The sequence below is a fragment of the Neltuma alba genome, unplaced genomic scaffold, assembly GCF_004799145.2.
Source record: "Neltuma alba isolate B1F8T4 unplaced genomic scaffold, ASM479914v2 tig00012609_pilon, whole genome shotgun sequence".
Lineage (NCBI taxonomy): Eukaryota > Viridiplantae > Streptophyta > Magnoliopsida > Fabales > Fabaceae > Neltuma > Neltuma alba.
The window spans coordinates 162,275-175,998 of NW_021637054.1; the positions used below are offsets into that span (position 1 = coordinate 162,275).

The following is a 13,724-nucleotide window of genomic DNA, read 5'->3' on the forward strand; positions in this document are numbered from 1 at the left end:
CCTAAATATAAGATCTATTTTATAGTGTAAATTACATTATATAATGGATATTACATTTAAGACCGGAAGAATACTACATATTCTTAATATAATATCTAGATAACTAATTTGAGAATATTAAGAAAATTTATTTAGTTATCTGTAATAAATTGATATTGTCTTATCTAAAATATTCTCATTAATCATGTACATTAATATTGTTCATTAATGAAAACTCCTTAATATGTATAATTATTACACAAATTACTTGGGGACAAAATAAATAAATATTAAAGACAAAATAAACCAAGATCTATTTAGTATTTTCCAATTTTCTCAATAATATATCAACTATTTTTATAATTTTAATTTTAATATTTCTCTTAACATCATCACATTATATACAAAATGATTTAACAAAATATATATTCTTTTCAGTTATTTTACATATAAATTTATTTTTATACTCGATTCAAACAAGTTTCAGTTTGTTAATCTAACTTTTACCCTAACTTATATTTACAAAAATTTGATAAAATAACTTTTACCCTAACTCATGTTTATAAAAGTTTGATAAAATAAAATTCACTTTTACTACTACTAATTCAAACACATCTTAAACCTTGAGTTTGCAACTTTATTAGACTTTTAGAGTCCATTTGGAATAAGTTTTGTCTCGATTTATATAAAACTTATAATTATGTTTGAACGCTATCCTAATCAGGGGCTTAATCATATAACAGCACATCATGCACAGAAAATAGAAAGCCAATGAAGAAATCAGATTTGAGATCATCTGAAACCTTTTGTAAAGTGTGTGTTTCAAAACTGACCTAAAATAAAATTCAGAATCAATAGGTAAATCCTAATCACAGCCCCGAAAAGGAGCAGAGAGTCATATCAAGTTATTGATCTACAACATGATTTGCATGGTGATGCAGGCTGCAAATACAAGAATGCCAAGAGGCGTGAGTCCAAGATAGAAACTTCCACAAAAGCGACAGAAATAAACAAGGAACAAAAAACCGGACCGGGAACTAAACCGGTCCAGACAGTGGGTTAAGGGTCATTGGTCGAACCGAGGTCGGACCGGGGTTGGACCGGTCATATTAAAATAATAAAATTTAATTGACAACATTAAGATAGAACAAAATCCACAAATAATAATCACTGAGAAAAATATAAGAAGCTAACAAAGTAGTTTAAATGTTTAATTATACCAAATGAACATTAATAAAATACATATCTTAAAAATTAATTTTTTATCTTTTATAATTTTATCATAATATCAAATTTAAAATTTTTTTGAATTAATTCAATTCAGACTTTTTTTTGGTACAATTCAATTCAAACTTAATACAACACTTTACCAACACTTTGAAGTAAATGGAAATTGTAGTTAATCACCAAATATGCAATTCAGCAATTGCACGAGTTTTACCATGGAAACAAGACAGCAGATGTTCACCCACAAGCTGAATATTCACTAGTTTTTATCTTTTATAATTTTATCATAATATACCTCAACGCACAGACCAAAGGTGAAGCTTCCGTGAACGAAGGCGAAGCAGAACATCCTTGAAGCATAACGCCAGTGAGCTGCGACTTGCGATCTGAGTTGCGACTTGCGATCTGAGCTGCGACTTGCAATCTAAGCTGCGACAGGGAAGCACGATGCTAGTGAACGGCAAAGGCGAAGCAGGAGATCTGTCGGTGAATGGCCCAACTAGGAGGTCCGCCGTCAGTGAAGGTATGGATTCCGGTGGAGGGAAAGGTTGGAATCTGGGAGAAGGAGCAAGGCGATTCTGCGATTTGGGGGAGGAGATTTTCAGATTTAGGAAGATAAGAAGATCGAAGGCGAAGTTGGTTAGCTAGATGAGAGTGAGGGCCGAAGGAGATTTTCATTGAGAGTTTTTTTTTTTAACAAAACGACGGGTTCAGTAAAAAAAAAGTGAACCGGGTAACCGGTGGTTACCGGTTCAGCACCGGTTTTGACTGGTTGAACCGGTTTTCTACCGGTTCAACTGTGGTCCGGTTTTTTAGGTGAACCAGACCGGACTGGTGACCGGTTCACCGGTTTTCCGGTTGAACCGGCCGGTCCGGTCCGGTTTTTTTTTCCTTGGAAATAAATCTTCTTAATGCAATTTCAGGTCAACGCATAAATTCAGCTATCGCCATTCCCCGAGTCCTCAGATTTCCCCATGGCCTCCATTATAGAGATATAGGTGCTGTCACCAGGAGTGATGCCATTACGCACCATTTCCTTGAGGAGTTCTTCGGCATGCACTCCTTCTTGGTTTTTGCATAAGCCTTGAATAAGAGCATTATAAGTGAGGAGGGTGGGATTAAATCCTTTACTCAACATTTCATCACGAACTTTAAAAGCATCCTTCATATCACCTCTTTTGCTGTAACCACTAATAAGTGTATTATAACTGATATGATCAGGCTTTATTCCCCTTCTTTTCATCTCGTCAAGAAGTTGGCGAGCTTCTTCCACCTTCCCCTGCCTACAGTATCCTTGCATCAAGGTATTATAAGTAACTTCATCAGGAAGAACCTTCATCTTATCCATCTCTTCCACCACGGAATATGCACGTTCTATATTACCATTTGCACAGTGACCATCAATTAATGCATTGAACATAATTAAATCTGGCCATAGACCTCTTTGTTGCATTGTCTTAAACAAGTTGTCTGCCTCTGTCATTCTGTTCTTTTTACCCAAAACAAAAATGAGTGATGTATATGTTACCTGGGTTGGTTGAATCCCTGCTTTTATCATTTCATCATAACAGTTGAAAGCTTTCTCCACATTCCCACATCTGCAGTACCCATTAATCAATATGTTATACGTAACAGCATCTGGATGGATGCCTTTTTCTCTCATTTCTTTTATCACATCATTAGCTTCATCCATTCTTCCTTCCATAAATAGTGCATGAATTAATAAATTATAGGTCACCAAAGATGCATTTATACCTCTACTAACCATCTCATCCCTGTAGGCAATAGCTTTATCTAGATCTCCTTTATTGCAGTATCCATCAATCAATGCATTATATGCTACAGCATCGGGGACCAACATGCTCTTGAGTAACTCAGATGCCTCCTCAAGCCTTCCTGCTTTACACATCGCAGCAATAAAAGCATTATATGTATATCCATCAGGCTCAATGCCTTTATCTTTCATATCTTTGAAGATGCCTCGAGCCACATCAACCTTCCCTCTCATGCAATATGCATGTATAACTGTATTATAAGTAACAGTATTAGGCTTGACCCTTAAAGTCTCCATATAACCAATAAATTCTTTTGCCTTTGTCAACTTCCCTTCTTTACACAAAACATTAATCATTATATTATAAGTACGCACACTGGATTTGACCTTCAATCTAAACATTTCTGCATACAAAACCCATGCCATGTCTGCTCTATTTAGCTTCAACAACAGACTTAACATCATATTACAGGTCTCAGTTTTGGGCAAGACCCCCTTTTCTTTCATCATGTAGAAACACGCCAATACCTCATTAGCTTTCTTCAACTCACAATATGCCATCACGAGATAATCAAATACAATACTACTCTTCATATTGAATTTGCTATGGAGAAGAGCCAACTCATCAAAAATCATCCTGTTGGTGGCAATACCACGGGTAATTAATTTCCTCAAGCATTCTATAGCAGGTTTTGGGGATGAAAGGCGGGAAATGATAGCAATTGCAAGGCAATGAGTTTTGAAATCCAAGGAGTGAGATTGAAGTTGGGTTAAAAGTTGAAGAACAAGCTGAGGATTCTGGTAAAGGCGGGTTAGAATTGGACAGATGACAGAAGGAGTCAAACTGGGAGCAACCTGCTTGATAAAATGCCAATGAGAAGATTTGATTGAATCTAGAAGTAGAGATTCAGAGATTGGTGAAGGAGTTGATGGGTTATTGAAAACAGTTGCCTGGGATTGAGAGTGGGGTTTTAAGCGAGGCGTAGTGGAAAAATAAGCATGGGGCAGAAGATGGTTTGTGCACAAAAGGGTCTTAAACTTGTGGCGTTTGAGAGATTTGAGATTGAAGAATTTCAGAAGCTGCATAGTGAAAGGAATATAAAAAATTATGTCACTTGATGCAGTAGCATGAATTGCAGTGAGAAGTGGCCAGAGGTGGAGAAAAAGCAGCCAGAGGTGAAGGAGTCTGGTTCCCCTGAGCGTCCTTTCTTTTTAGGTCAGCTTCTAATCTTGCATACGTTTTCCTACTCACAAATTCATGCAAATTTCCCCAAGACACAGTCTCACAATAGACTCTAAGCAACACATTCAAAGATTCAAGCTTATGTCCAATAACGTCACCACAAAAGCCTGCCAATTACAAATCTTAGGAACGTTGAACCACCATCTTTTCCAGTCAACTAATTATGCAGTGTTTTACTGTCTTATGGTGATCTGATATCGAGTTTTTTTGACCTGCCAATGAAGAACATGAACCAAAAAGATGGAGGAAGAACACAAATGAAGAAGACGGGGAAAGATAAGTACTTCACCTGCTCTCCATAGCTGGATGAAGAAGAATGCCCAAGTCTCACGCCCCAAAAATTACGTAGTCGGCATGAAATATGAGAAAACCCGTGTTCCTCAAGCCTAGAATATATAAAATTTCTCACATATCAACTGTGGGCACAAAAACTATATTGAGAATAAAGCCATCATATATATATATATATATATATATTTTTAACAAAATTAGAAGGCTCTCTTTCGACAGAGTCTCTCCAGTAAATAGGAACTTCACAAATTTCTACAAAACATTATGGCAATATTTAGACAAAAAGGAGCTCCCCTCGGTGCCAACTGCTATGCAAGTCACAATTCAGGCAAGGGTCCTATCTTTAATCTACATGGAGCACCTAAAGCGAGAGTTGCAAATATAAATAAGAGATTAAAGTTTTACATTCCATCGTGAGTAGTCACAGCAAATGTTTAAGCTTCAATAGCCCTTCATCAACAAGCTGAACGTGCATAGTATGCTCTATGTTATCTGAGACCAAAAACGTTCACCAGTGAATAACATTCCAATTTAAATTTAAAGAGATAAAAATAGAGGAATAATAGTATTGCTGTTGCAAAATTTAATAAAATAAGATAACAAAAATATATGCTTCATGACTCAAATAACTCCATGAGAACATTTAATCTGTAAACATAATAATTTGCAAGATAATTACGTTTAGCTTCAAAACCATAACTCTGCAGAACAATTAAAAGTTATATGAATCCTCGAACAAATAAAACCAAGTAGTTTGTTAAACCGTATCAGTTTGAGAACAGTAAATCTCGAAAATCTCATTCTTTCATAAGACTTCATCAGAACGGATAACAAACGTGGTCAAAGCCACAACTGTGGACACATGTTATGAAATTTGAGAAAGAAGAGGAAAGAGAGAGAAAGAGTAGGAGAAACAGAGAGAGACGGGAGAGAGGGAGTCGAGAGATACTAAGAATTCAGAATAGATTCAATATTCACTGGAAAACAATCATCACACATACAATTGATTTGGGAACCCCTTTATATAGGTTAGCTCCCAACAGCTAGTTCCGTACGGAATCATTAAACTACCTAAAATCAACTAACTGAACTAACTAACGGTAACTAACTACTTCTTATATTTTTAATATAACAATGCCCCCCCTTCAAAAGATCCTTGCCCTCAAGGATCAATAATCTGGAAATATGGAAATTGGATCTGCAAACTGAATAATGATACCCAAGTTGCCTCTTCATCAGGAAGTCCCTTCCATTGAACTAGAACTTCCGTAATAATCCTTCTTTTCTTTCTGCCAACCCTTTTGTTCAATATTTTTTCTGGATACAAAGTGGTAGGGACTGCTGGCCAGTCAATAGGTGGGTGTCTCTGCTTAACACTTGGATCTGGACAAAGTTTAAGCATTGAGACATGGAATGTAGGATGAATTCTGGATTCAGAGGGTAGTTCACAGCACCAACCTTTTTCAAAATTCTGTAGGGACCAAAGAATCTAGGAGCTAGTTTGTGAGAGCTCCTAGTTGCAGCTGAAATCTGCCTATAAGGTTGCAATTTAAGAAAAACCCATTGGCCTTCTTGAAACTCCCTATCTGAATGCTTTAAGTCTGCCCTTTGCTTCATAGTATTAGCAGCCTTGTGTAGGTGATGCTTTAGGACAGCTACCATTCTTTCTCTAGCTTCAAAACTTCTGTCAATAGCTTCGACCACAGCAGATCTAGGGATGTAGGGAATGTAAATTGGAGGTTTCTGCCCATACAACAATTCATGTGGTGTAATTTTAGTAGAAGTGTGAAAATTAGTGTTGTACCACCATTCTGCTAAAGATACCCAAGAACTCCACTCCTTAGGGCTTTCCCAATACATACAACGTAAATAGGCCTCTAAGCATCTGTTTAAGACCTCTGTTTGACCATTACTTTGAGGATGGTAGGCTGATGTAAACTTTTGCTCCACCTTTAAGACCTTAAGGAATTCTTTCCAAAAGTTGCTGATGAAAATTAGATCCCTATCACTTATGATTTCAACCGGGGCTCCATGTAACTTATACACTTGGTCTAAGAAACATTGAGCAAGGGTAGATGTTGTATAGGGATGAGAGAGGGGAATAAAATGGGCACATTTAGTCATTCTGTCCACTATAACCCAAATAACTTCCTTATTTCCAGATTTAGGTAGACCCTCAATGAAATCTATTGAAACACTTTCCCAAACCTTGCTAGGGACAGGTAGGGGCTGCAATAAACTAGGAGATGCAATAGTCTCATATTTACAGCGAGCACAAGTATCACAACCCTTAACAAAGTCCTGCACATCCCTATGCAGATGTTTCCACCAAAACAGTCCCTTAACTCTTTGATAGGTGGCTTGAATTCCTAAATGACCACCTTGTGGACTAGCATGAAGCCATTCCAATAATTTCTGCCTTAATGAAACATCATTTCCTATTGGAAGTTTGTCTTTTCTCCTTAAGTAAGAGCCATCCCACGTGTATTTTCCAAGAGCAGACCCCTTCCTCTCAATTTCAAAAATAATGGCAGCCAAATCAGCATCATCCTTCCAACTTTCTTGAATCTGATTCATTCATTCTGGAGAAGTAGTGTCAAGGGACATTTGTAATAGCTGTTAACTAGGTACTCTTGACAATGCATTAGCTACCGAGTTATTATTTCCCTTCTTGTACTGAATCTCATAATCATACCCCATCAATTTAGCTATCCAGTACATTTGACAAGGGGTCTTTAGCTTCTATCCAAGCAAATATTTGAGACTTTACTGGTCTGTTCTGATTACAAATCTGGTCCTTTCTAGATATTGGTGCCAATGTTCCACTGCTTGCACCACTGCCAGCAATTCCTTCTCATAGATAAAAAGACTTAAATGCTTGGGAGCCAAAGCTTTGCTGAAAAAAGCTATTGGTTGGCCTTGCTGCATAAGAACAGCACCTATACCCAAGCCACATGCATCAGTTTCAACAATAAATTGCTTAGAAAAGTCTGGTAGAGCAAGAAAGGGGCTGTAACTAGGGCATTTTTCAGCTTATTGAAAGCTGTAGTGGCAGATTCATCCCACTTAAACCCATTTTTCTTGAGAAGTTGAGTTAGGGGCTTAGCCAACCCTCCATACCCCTTAATAAATTGCCTATAATAGCCAGCCAAGCCTAGGAAAGCCCTTAGTTGCTTAATAGACTGAGGAATAGGCCAATCAGCAACTGCTTGAATTTTTTTTAGGGTCTGTAGAAACTCTTCCATTGCTTATAATGTGTCCCAAGTACTCAATATTCTTGGCAGCAAAAGGTGCACTTAGATTTCTTCACAAAATAGTGGTGTTCCCTTAAGATTTTGAAGACTTGAATCAGGTGCTCCACATGATCTGTCAAGGAAGAACTATACATCTACTTATCATAAAAAAAAAAAAAACCAAAATAAACTTTCTTAAAAATGGTTTAAAAATATTGTTCATAGCTCCCTGAAAAGTTGTAGGGGCATTAGTCAACCCGAATGGCATTACTAGCCACTCATAATGCCCTGCATGAGTTTTAAAAGCAGTTTTCTCCACATCTTCAGGTACCATTCTGATTTGGCAGTACCCAGCTCTTAAAATCCAGTTTAGTGAACCACTTGGCAGCCTGTAATTCATCAAGTAAATCCTCAATGAGAGAAATTGGGTACTGATTTTTTATAGTTTTCTTGTTCAGCTCCCTATAGTCAATGCACATCCTCTATGTGCCATCTTTTTTCTTAACCAAAACAATGGGTGCTGGAAATGTTGAGGAGCTGTCTTGTATAACCCCATTCTGCAACAGTTCCCCAACTAATTTTTCAATGACATCCTTTTGGGCTGAAGGGTATCTATAAGGTTTTAAGCTTATAGGGTCAGCTCCTTTCTGTAAAACAATGGGGTGATTGTGACCCTTTCTCAATGGAGGGAGACCTTTTGGCTTCTCAAATAGGTCAGCAAAATCATTTAGAGCCTCTTATACTTCCTGTGGGACCCCTTCTGCTACATCTTGAATTGAAAGACACTGTTGCAATTGCTGTCCCTGTGGTTGCAGCAAGTGAATCAAGAACATATGTTGCTCTTGATCCTTCTTGTAACCCAGCTTCTTAGGTGGCACTATCATCATTGAATTAGGAGGGGTAGCTTGAAGTTTGCATAGCTGCCCATTGTGCCAGAAATGCATAGTGAGGGTCTCATACTCCCAAAAAGCACTCTTAATAGTCTTAAGCCACTTTAGACCCAAAACAATATCATTGGTTTGTAGTTCTATGATTCTCAAATCACATGTAAAGTCCATGCCCTGCATACGCCATCTAAAACCATGCCAAATCCCATGCACCTTCAATCTTCTACCTCCTACAACTTGAACAAAGGAAAAATCATTACCACTTTCTTTCCACCCTAATTTTTGAGCAAGGTTAAAATCTAGGAAATCATGAGTACTTCCATTATCAATTAGAACTTGAATACTCCTTTTGCCCACAAATCCTTGAATCCTCATAGCATCCATGCTATCAATCCCTTTAATTGCATGGAGGGATATGAGTGGCATAGAATCATCATCTTCCTTTGGTTCATTTTCTTCATAACCACTGGTCTCCATTGGTTCTTCCAGCTCAATGAAATGGAGCTGCATTTTCTGTCGTTGAGGACATTTATGGTCCCTTGAGAATTTCTCATGGCAGTAGAAACATAGGTTCTTAGCCCTATGATCAGCTTCTTCTTCAGCCGTGAGGATCTTGGAATTCTTGTAAAAATTCTTGGAAGTGCCGTTAGTGTTCTTCTGCACAGCAATAGCTAGCTTATCCTTTTTCTGGGTGTTGCCATTGAGTAATGCATTCTTATACGGTGCTGGGTTTGCAAGAGAGATGTTGGACACTGATGAACCAGGGGCTACATATCTGGCTCCTCTTTCCCCAGTTTTCTTCTCCCTAATTTGGTCATTTGTAATTTCCTGCATTCAGGCAAGGCTTTTGGCCTCTCTGATCGTTCTGGGCCTAAACATTCTAACAAGTCCAGATATTTCTTCCCGTATCAAAGACAGATACGCGTCAACCAGCAGGTCTTCGGCCAAATCAAATTTCGAAGAGTAGAGATCGAACTTCACATTAAATTCTGCAAGAGTGCCCAGCTGTCGCAAACGAAGAGAGACTCATACATGGGACCGAAACAATCCTTCAACTCCACGATGTAATCTTCCCAAGCTGGCAAAGCTCCTCACCACCTCTGTTCGCACGCAATATGCCATCGAAATGCGTCTTCATCGAGGTGTAGGCTCGCCATTTTTACTTTCGCATCCTCGGGAGTGTTATCCAATTCGAAATACTGTTCATAGCGCAAGACCTAGGCGATGACATCTTGATGAGAGAATTTTGGGAAATCCATTCGAGTGAACTGCATCTGTCGAGGTTGCATAGCATCGTGGTTTCACATTTCTTGTTTTCGATTCAAGATTCTGGGTTGCTCACGATTGTCATTCTGGGTCGCCGCCAACAGTCGAACGTCCTCCATGCTTCGCGCCAGAACCTAAAGCTGATCGGTGACTCCATTAACCGTTTCCTGTAACATCGAGACGGAGCCCAGTTGATCTTCGATCACTTGTAAGCGTTCGTCTAATGCTCTGTTGCTTACCATCGTTCTAGTTTCTAGCATATGGGTATGGAGTCGCAATGAGTAGGCCGAGAATCAGAGGCTCTGAATACCAATTGTTATGAAATTTGAGAAAGAAGAGGAAAGAGAGAAAGAGTAGGAGAAACAGAGAGAGACGAGAGAGAGGGGAGTCGAGAGATACTGAGAATTCAGAATAGATTCAATATTCACTAGAAAACAATCATCACACATACAATTGATTTAGGAACCCGTTTATATAGGTTAGCTCCCAACGGCTAGTTCTATACGAAATCATTAAACTACTTGAAATCAACTAACTAATTGTAACTAACTACTTATATTTTTAATATAACAACACACAATTCACAAGGGTAAGTAACCGATCAAGCATGACTAAAGCAAAGAATACAAGCATGGGAACAATGCCCACAAATATCAAGCAAGCTCAATATTAACCATGTCACACCAATAAAAGCATGGGAACAATGCCCATGAATACAAGTGAAGTTGAAGCCACAAAACAAGCATAGGAATGATACCACAAATATCAAGTGAGTTTAATTTTAACCATGGTGCGCCAAGGGCTAAAAGTACTGCTGCTAGCAAGCAGGGCTTCAAATCAATCCTCTCAAAAACAATTCCAAGCATGCATGGGGTCAATTTATCAATAGCAAATAGAAAGATCTTCCTTTAATAGTGGTAGCTCATATAGAATTTTTTTTTCTTTCCAAATAATGGGAGACCCCAGCCTGAAGGTTCAAAAACAATATCTCAAAGCCTTCTTTCAAATTCTAACAACCAACAGAATCCTTCTCTAATAGAAGCCAACCTAAAAACATTTGAAAATATAAGACTATCTTAACATGAAAGTTTATGAAACATATATAAGGAAATTCGAATCAATTCTATGCATAGCCATGGATTATGTTATAGACCAATTGAAAAAAGAAATCAATAACAATAAATAAAATCGATGTCCCATGAAAACATTGAGTATATCTTTTAAAGGTGTCAAACCATTAAAATATCAATAAAATAAAAAATGAATATTGATAAGATTTAAACTAAATTGCCTTGATGTAACAATGCTTAAGAAATTTGGTGGTTATGGCAAGTAAAAAATATCACTTGTAATAATTCTTTTGGGACGCTATTCACTTACTAGTCTCAATGACTATAATTTATCCTATTAAATAACCTTCAGCTATGGTTCAACATTAGTCTCCTAGCAAACAAATATCATCATTGTCATTCCTATTGTAACATTATAGATATATATAATATCTTAATCAATAAAATTTCTCCATTTCCTTCACAAGAAACTTCTCTTAATTTTTCTTTTAACATGCAAACACATTCACAACCATCATACATAACATGTCAGTTTCCAACATTCAAAATATACTTTTAAATATACACACATCCACAACTCCATTTACAAGAATTTGAAAGCAAGACATAATTTCCTCAGCTTCTAATAGCACATGAAGCTTATCCTTGGTTCTAATCTAGTTCACTCTAATATATATAGTCATGCGTTAAACAATATCTTCCAAATTTCAACCCCAGGCATTATCATCAATATATTTTATATATCTTCCAGTATTCATACCTTTCTAACTTTAACAAAGGAATTGAACAACCATTACTCTTAAATTTCAGTCCTTAATACATTAAGCATACTTAACTATCCTATTCCAATCAAAATCCTCTCCTACACATTTCAACAAACACCTTGTCTGCATTCAAGACTAACTCGTAAGACAACACCTCAATACATAATACACCAACAATGCATTTCCAAAAATCTATATACATACATACACTTCCCAATTCCATTCTTACCAAGAATCACTTTAAAATTCAAGAAAAGCAGAACCTAAACCCATCTTCCTCTACAGCAACTAAGGTCATTAAAGTGAAGTTGCGTACCTAAAGTAAGCTTCTTGAACCTTGATTTTAGCTTGTTTAGAGTTCAATTTTCTTCTCTACTCTCACGCATAGTTGAAACAGAGGAAGGGGAAGATGTTTAACCCAACCTACACAAACCAAAGTAAGGAGGAAATTGCTCAAAGAACAAGAAAATTGAACCAGCAGCAAGGAAGAGGAATTTCATGCTTACAACACACACAATCGATGCCCCAGACAAGGAAAGAGAAGGGCCGAACTCTGCACCCACACCAACATAACACCGACTCTCAAAATAGGGGACGAAGAAGCTTGGTTGAGAAAGATGAACGACGGAGCAGCAAGGAGGACGATGACGGAGTATTACTCCAGCGCGCGCGCGCGCGCACAACGGCAATGAGGATCTCTTGAAAATCCTTAAAATTTAGGGTCTGGCATTCCTCCTCTGCCATAATGGTTTGCTGCCTCTCCCCTACTAGAAGCGCACCGTCTAGCGCGTAAAATGACCACACACTGCCATGCCAGAGGATAAAAATCAATGAAGCAACAAAAAATCAGGAAAAAGGTGGACATCGATTCTGGGTAAGCAACAAAAGAAATACTTCTAAATGGGAAAAAAAACATTTTTGGTCAAAAAAATGAAAGGAAAAAAAAGGACCCAGCCACAAATTTTAAGATACAAGTATTGGGACTCAACACTTTATACTCACGCTACTTCTTATTCTAAAAGACTATTAGTTAATTTACACATAATAATAAAAAGAATTAAATACATTAAATTTATCTTAAAATTTAATTTATTTTTAATAGGAAAAATGACAAAAAAAAGTTAAAAATTTGTAAATGCTAAATAAAGAATGTCAACAAAGATTTGAAATTTAGTAATTTTCAAAAAAAATTTTGTCATTCTCCCTTTTCAATGTCACTTTTATTAGTTATACAAAATTCTAACAGCATACGATTAATTTATACTCTCTCACTTCTTTTATTAAAGATGGACATACATTGGAAAAAATTTAATGCTCGCTGAAACTATCATAGTTTCTTATAAAAAGAGACTCTTTTTTTCCCCTCTAAAAGATGTCTTATAACAAGGACTAGAAGTTGTATGCACTATTTTTCTTTCTAAATATACCATTTCTATCAAAATTAAAAATATCAAATATTTCTTACCAAAATTCAAGATTTTTTTTTCCTAAGAAAGCATTCACTTTTCAGTTTTTCTTAATATATTTCAATGAGTAATTAGTAGATCAAGGATTTTTTTCCCCTGAAATCTTTCTTACATTTAGCCCTCATTAAATATGGGCATATTTTGAAAAGATCATTTATTAAAAAAAAGCTAAGAAATCATTAAATAAATGCGAAAATATCTGTTTGCAAAACGAATTGCTGTGAACCTCTCTCAACAACCAATAGTTTTTTCACCTCTCTTGAAATATGTTAAGAAAAACTGAAAAATGAAATGATTTTGAAATTTAGCAGGAAATATTTATATTTTTATTTTTGATAGAAACGCTATATTTAGAGATGAAAATAGTACATATAAAGTGTTGAGCCCCAATCCGAATAATTATTACTTGGATCTTAAAATTTGTGGCGGGGTCCTTTTTTTCCCCTCATTTTTTTCATTTAGAAATATTTCTTTTGTTCCTTATCAAGAATAGATGTCCACCTTTTTCCGGAATTTTTTTGGGT

General features: G+C 36.7%; 1 protein-coding gene across 2 annotated transcripts; it reads right to left on the reverse strand.

Moving 5' to 3' along the window:
- Positions 1–742: 742 nt before the first annotated feature.
- On the reverse strand, positions 743–12,483 carry LOC114729173 (pentatricopeptide repeat-containing protein At2g15630, mitochondrial). Of its 2 annotated transcripts, none has more exons than XM_028916147.1 (6): positions 12,241–12,483; positions 12,051–12,157; positions 4,920–5,006; positions 4,513–4,609; positions 2,113–4,435; positions 743–990 (listed from the first exon to the last, which is right to left on the reverse strand). In XM_028916147.1, exon 5 carries the CDS (start codon positions 4,064–4,066, stop codon positions 2,144–2,146), a length of 1,923 nt encoding a protein of 640 aa, XP_028771980.1. In that variant the 5' UTR covers positions 4,067–4,435; positions 4,513–4,609; positions 4,920–5,006; positions 12,051–12,157; positions 12,241–12,483; the 3' UTR covers positions 743–990; positions 2,113–2,143. The 2 variants fall into 2 exon arrangements, with proteins under 2 accessions (XP_028771980.1, XP_028771979.1); XM_028916146.1 differs by having other exon boundaries at positions 743–985; positions 2,105–4,435.
- Between the last annotated feature and the right edge of the window lie 1,241 nt (positions 12,484–13,724).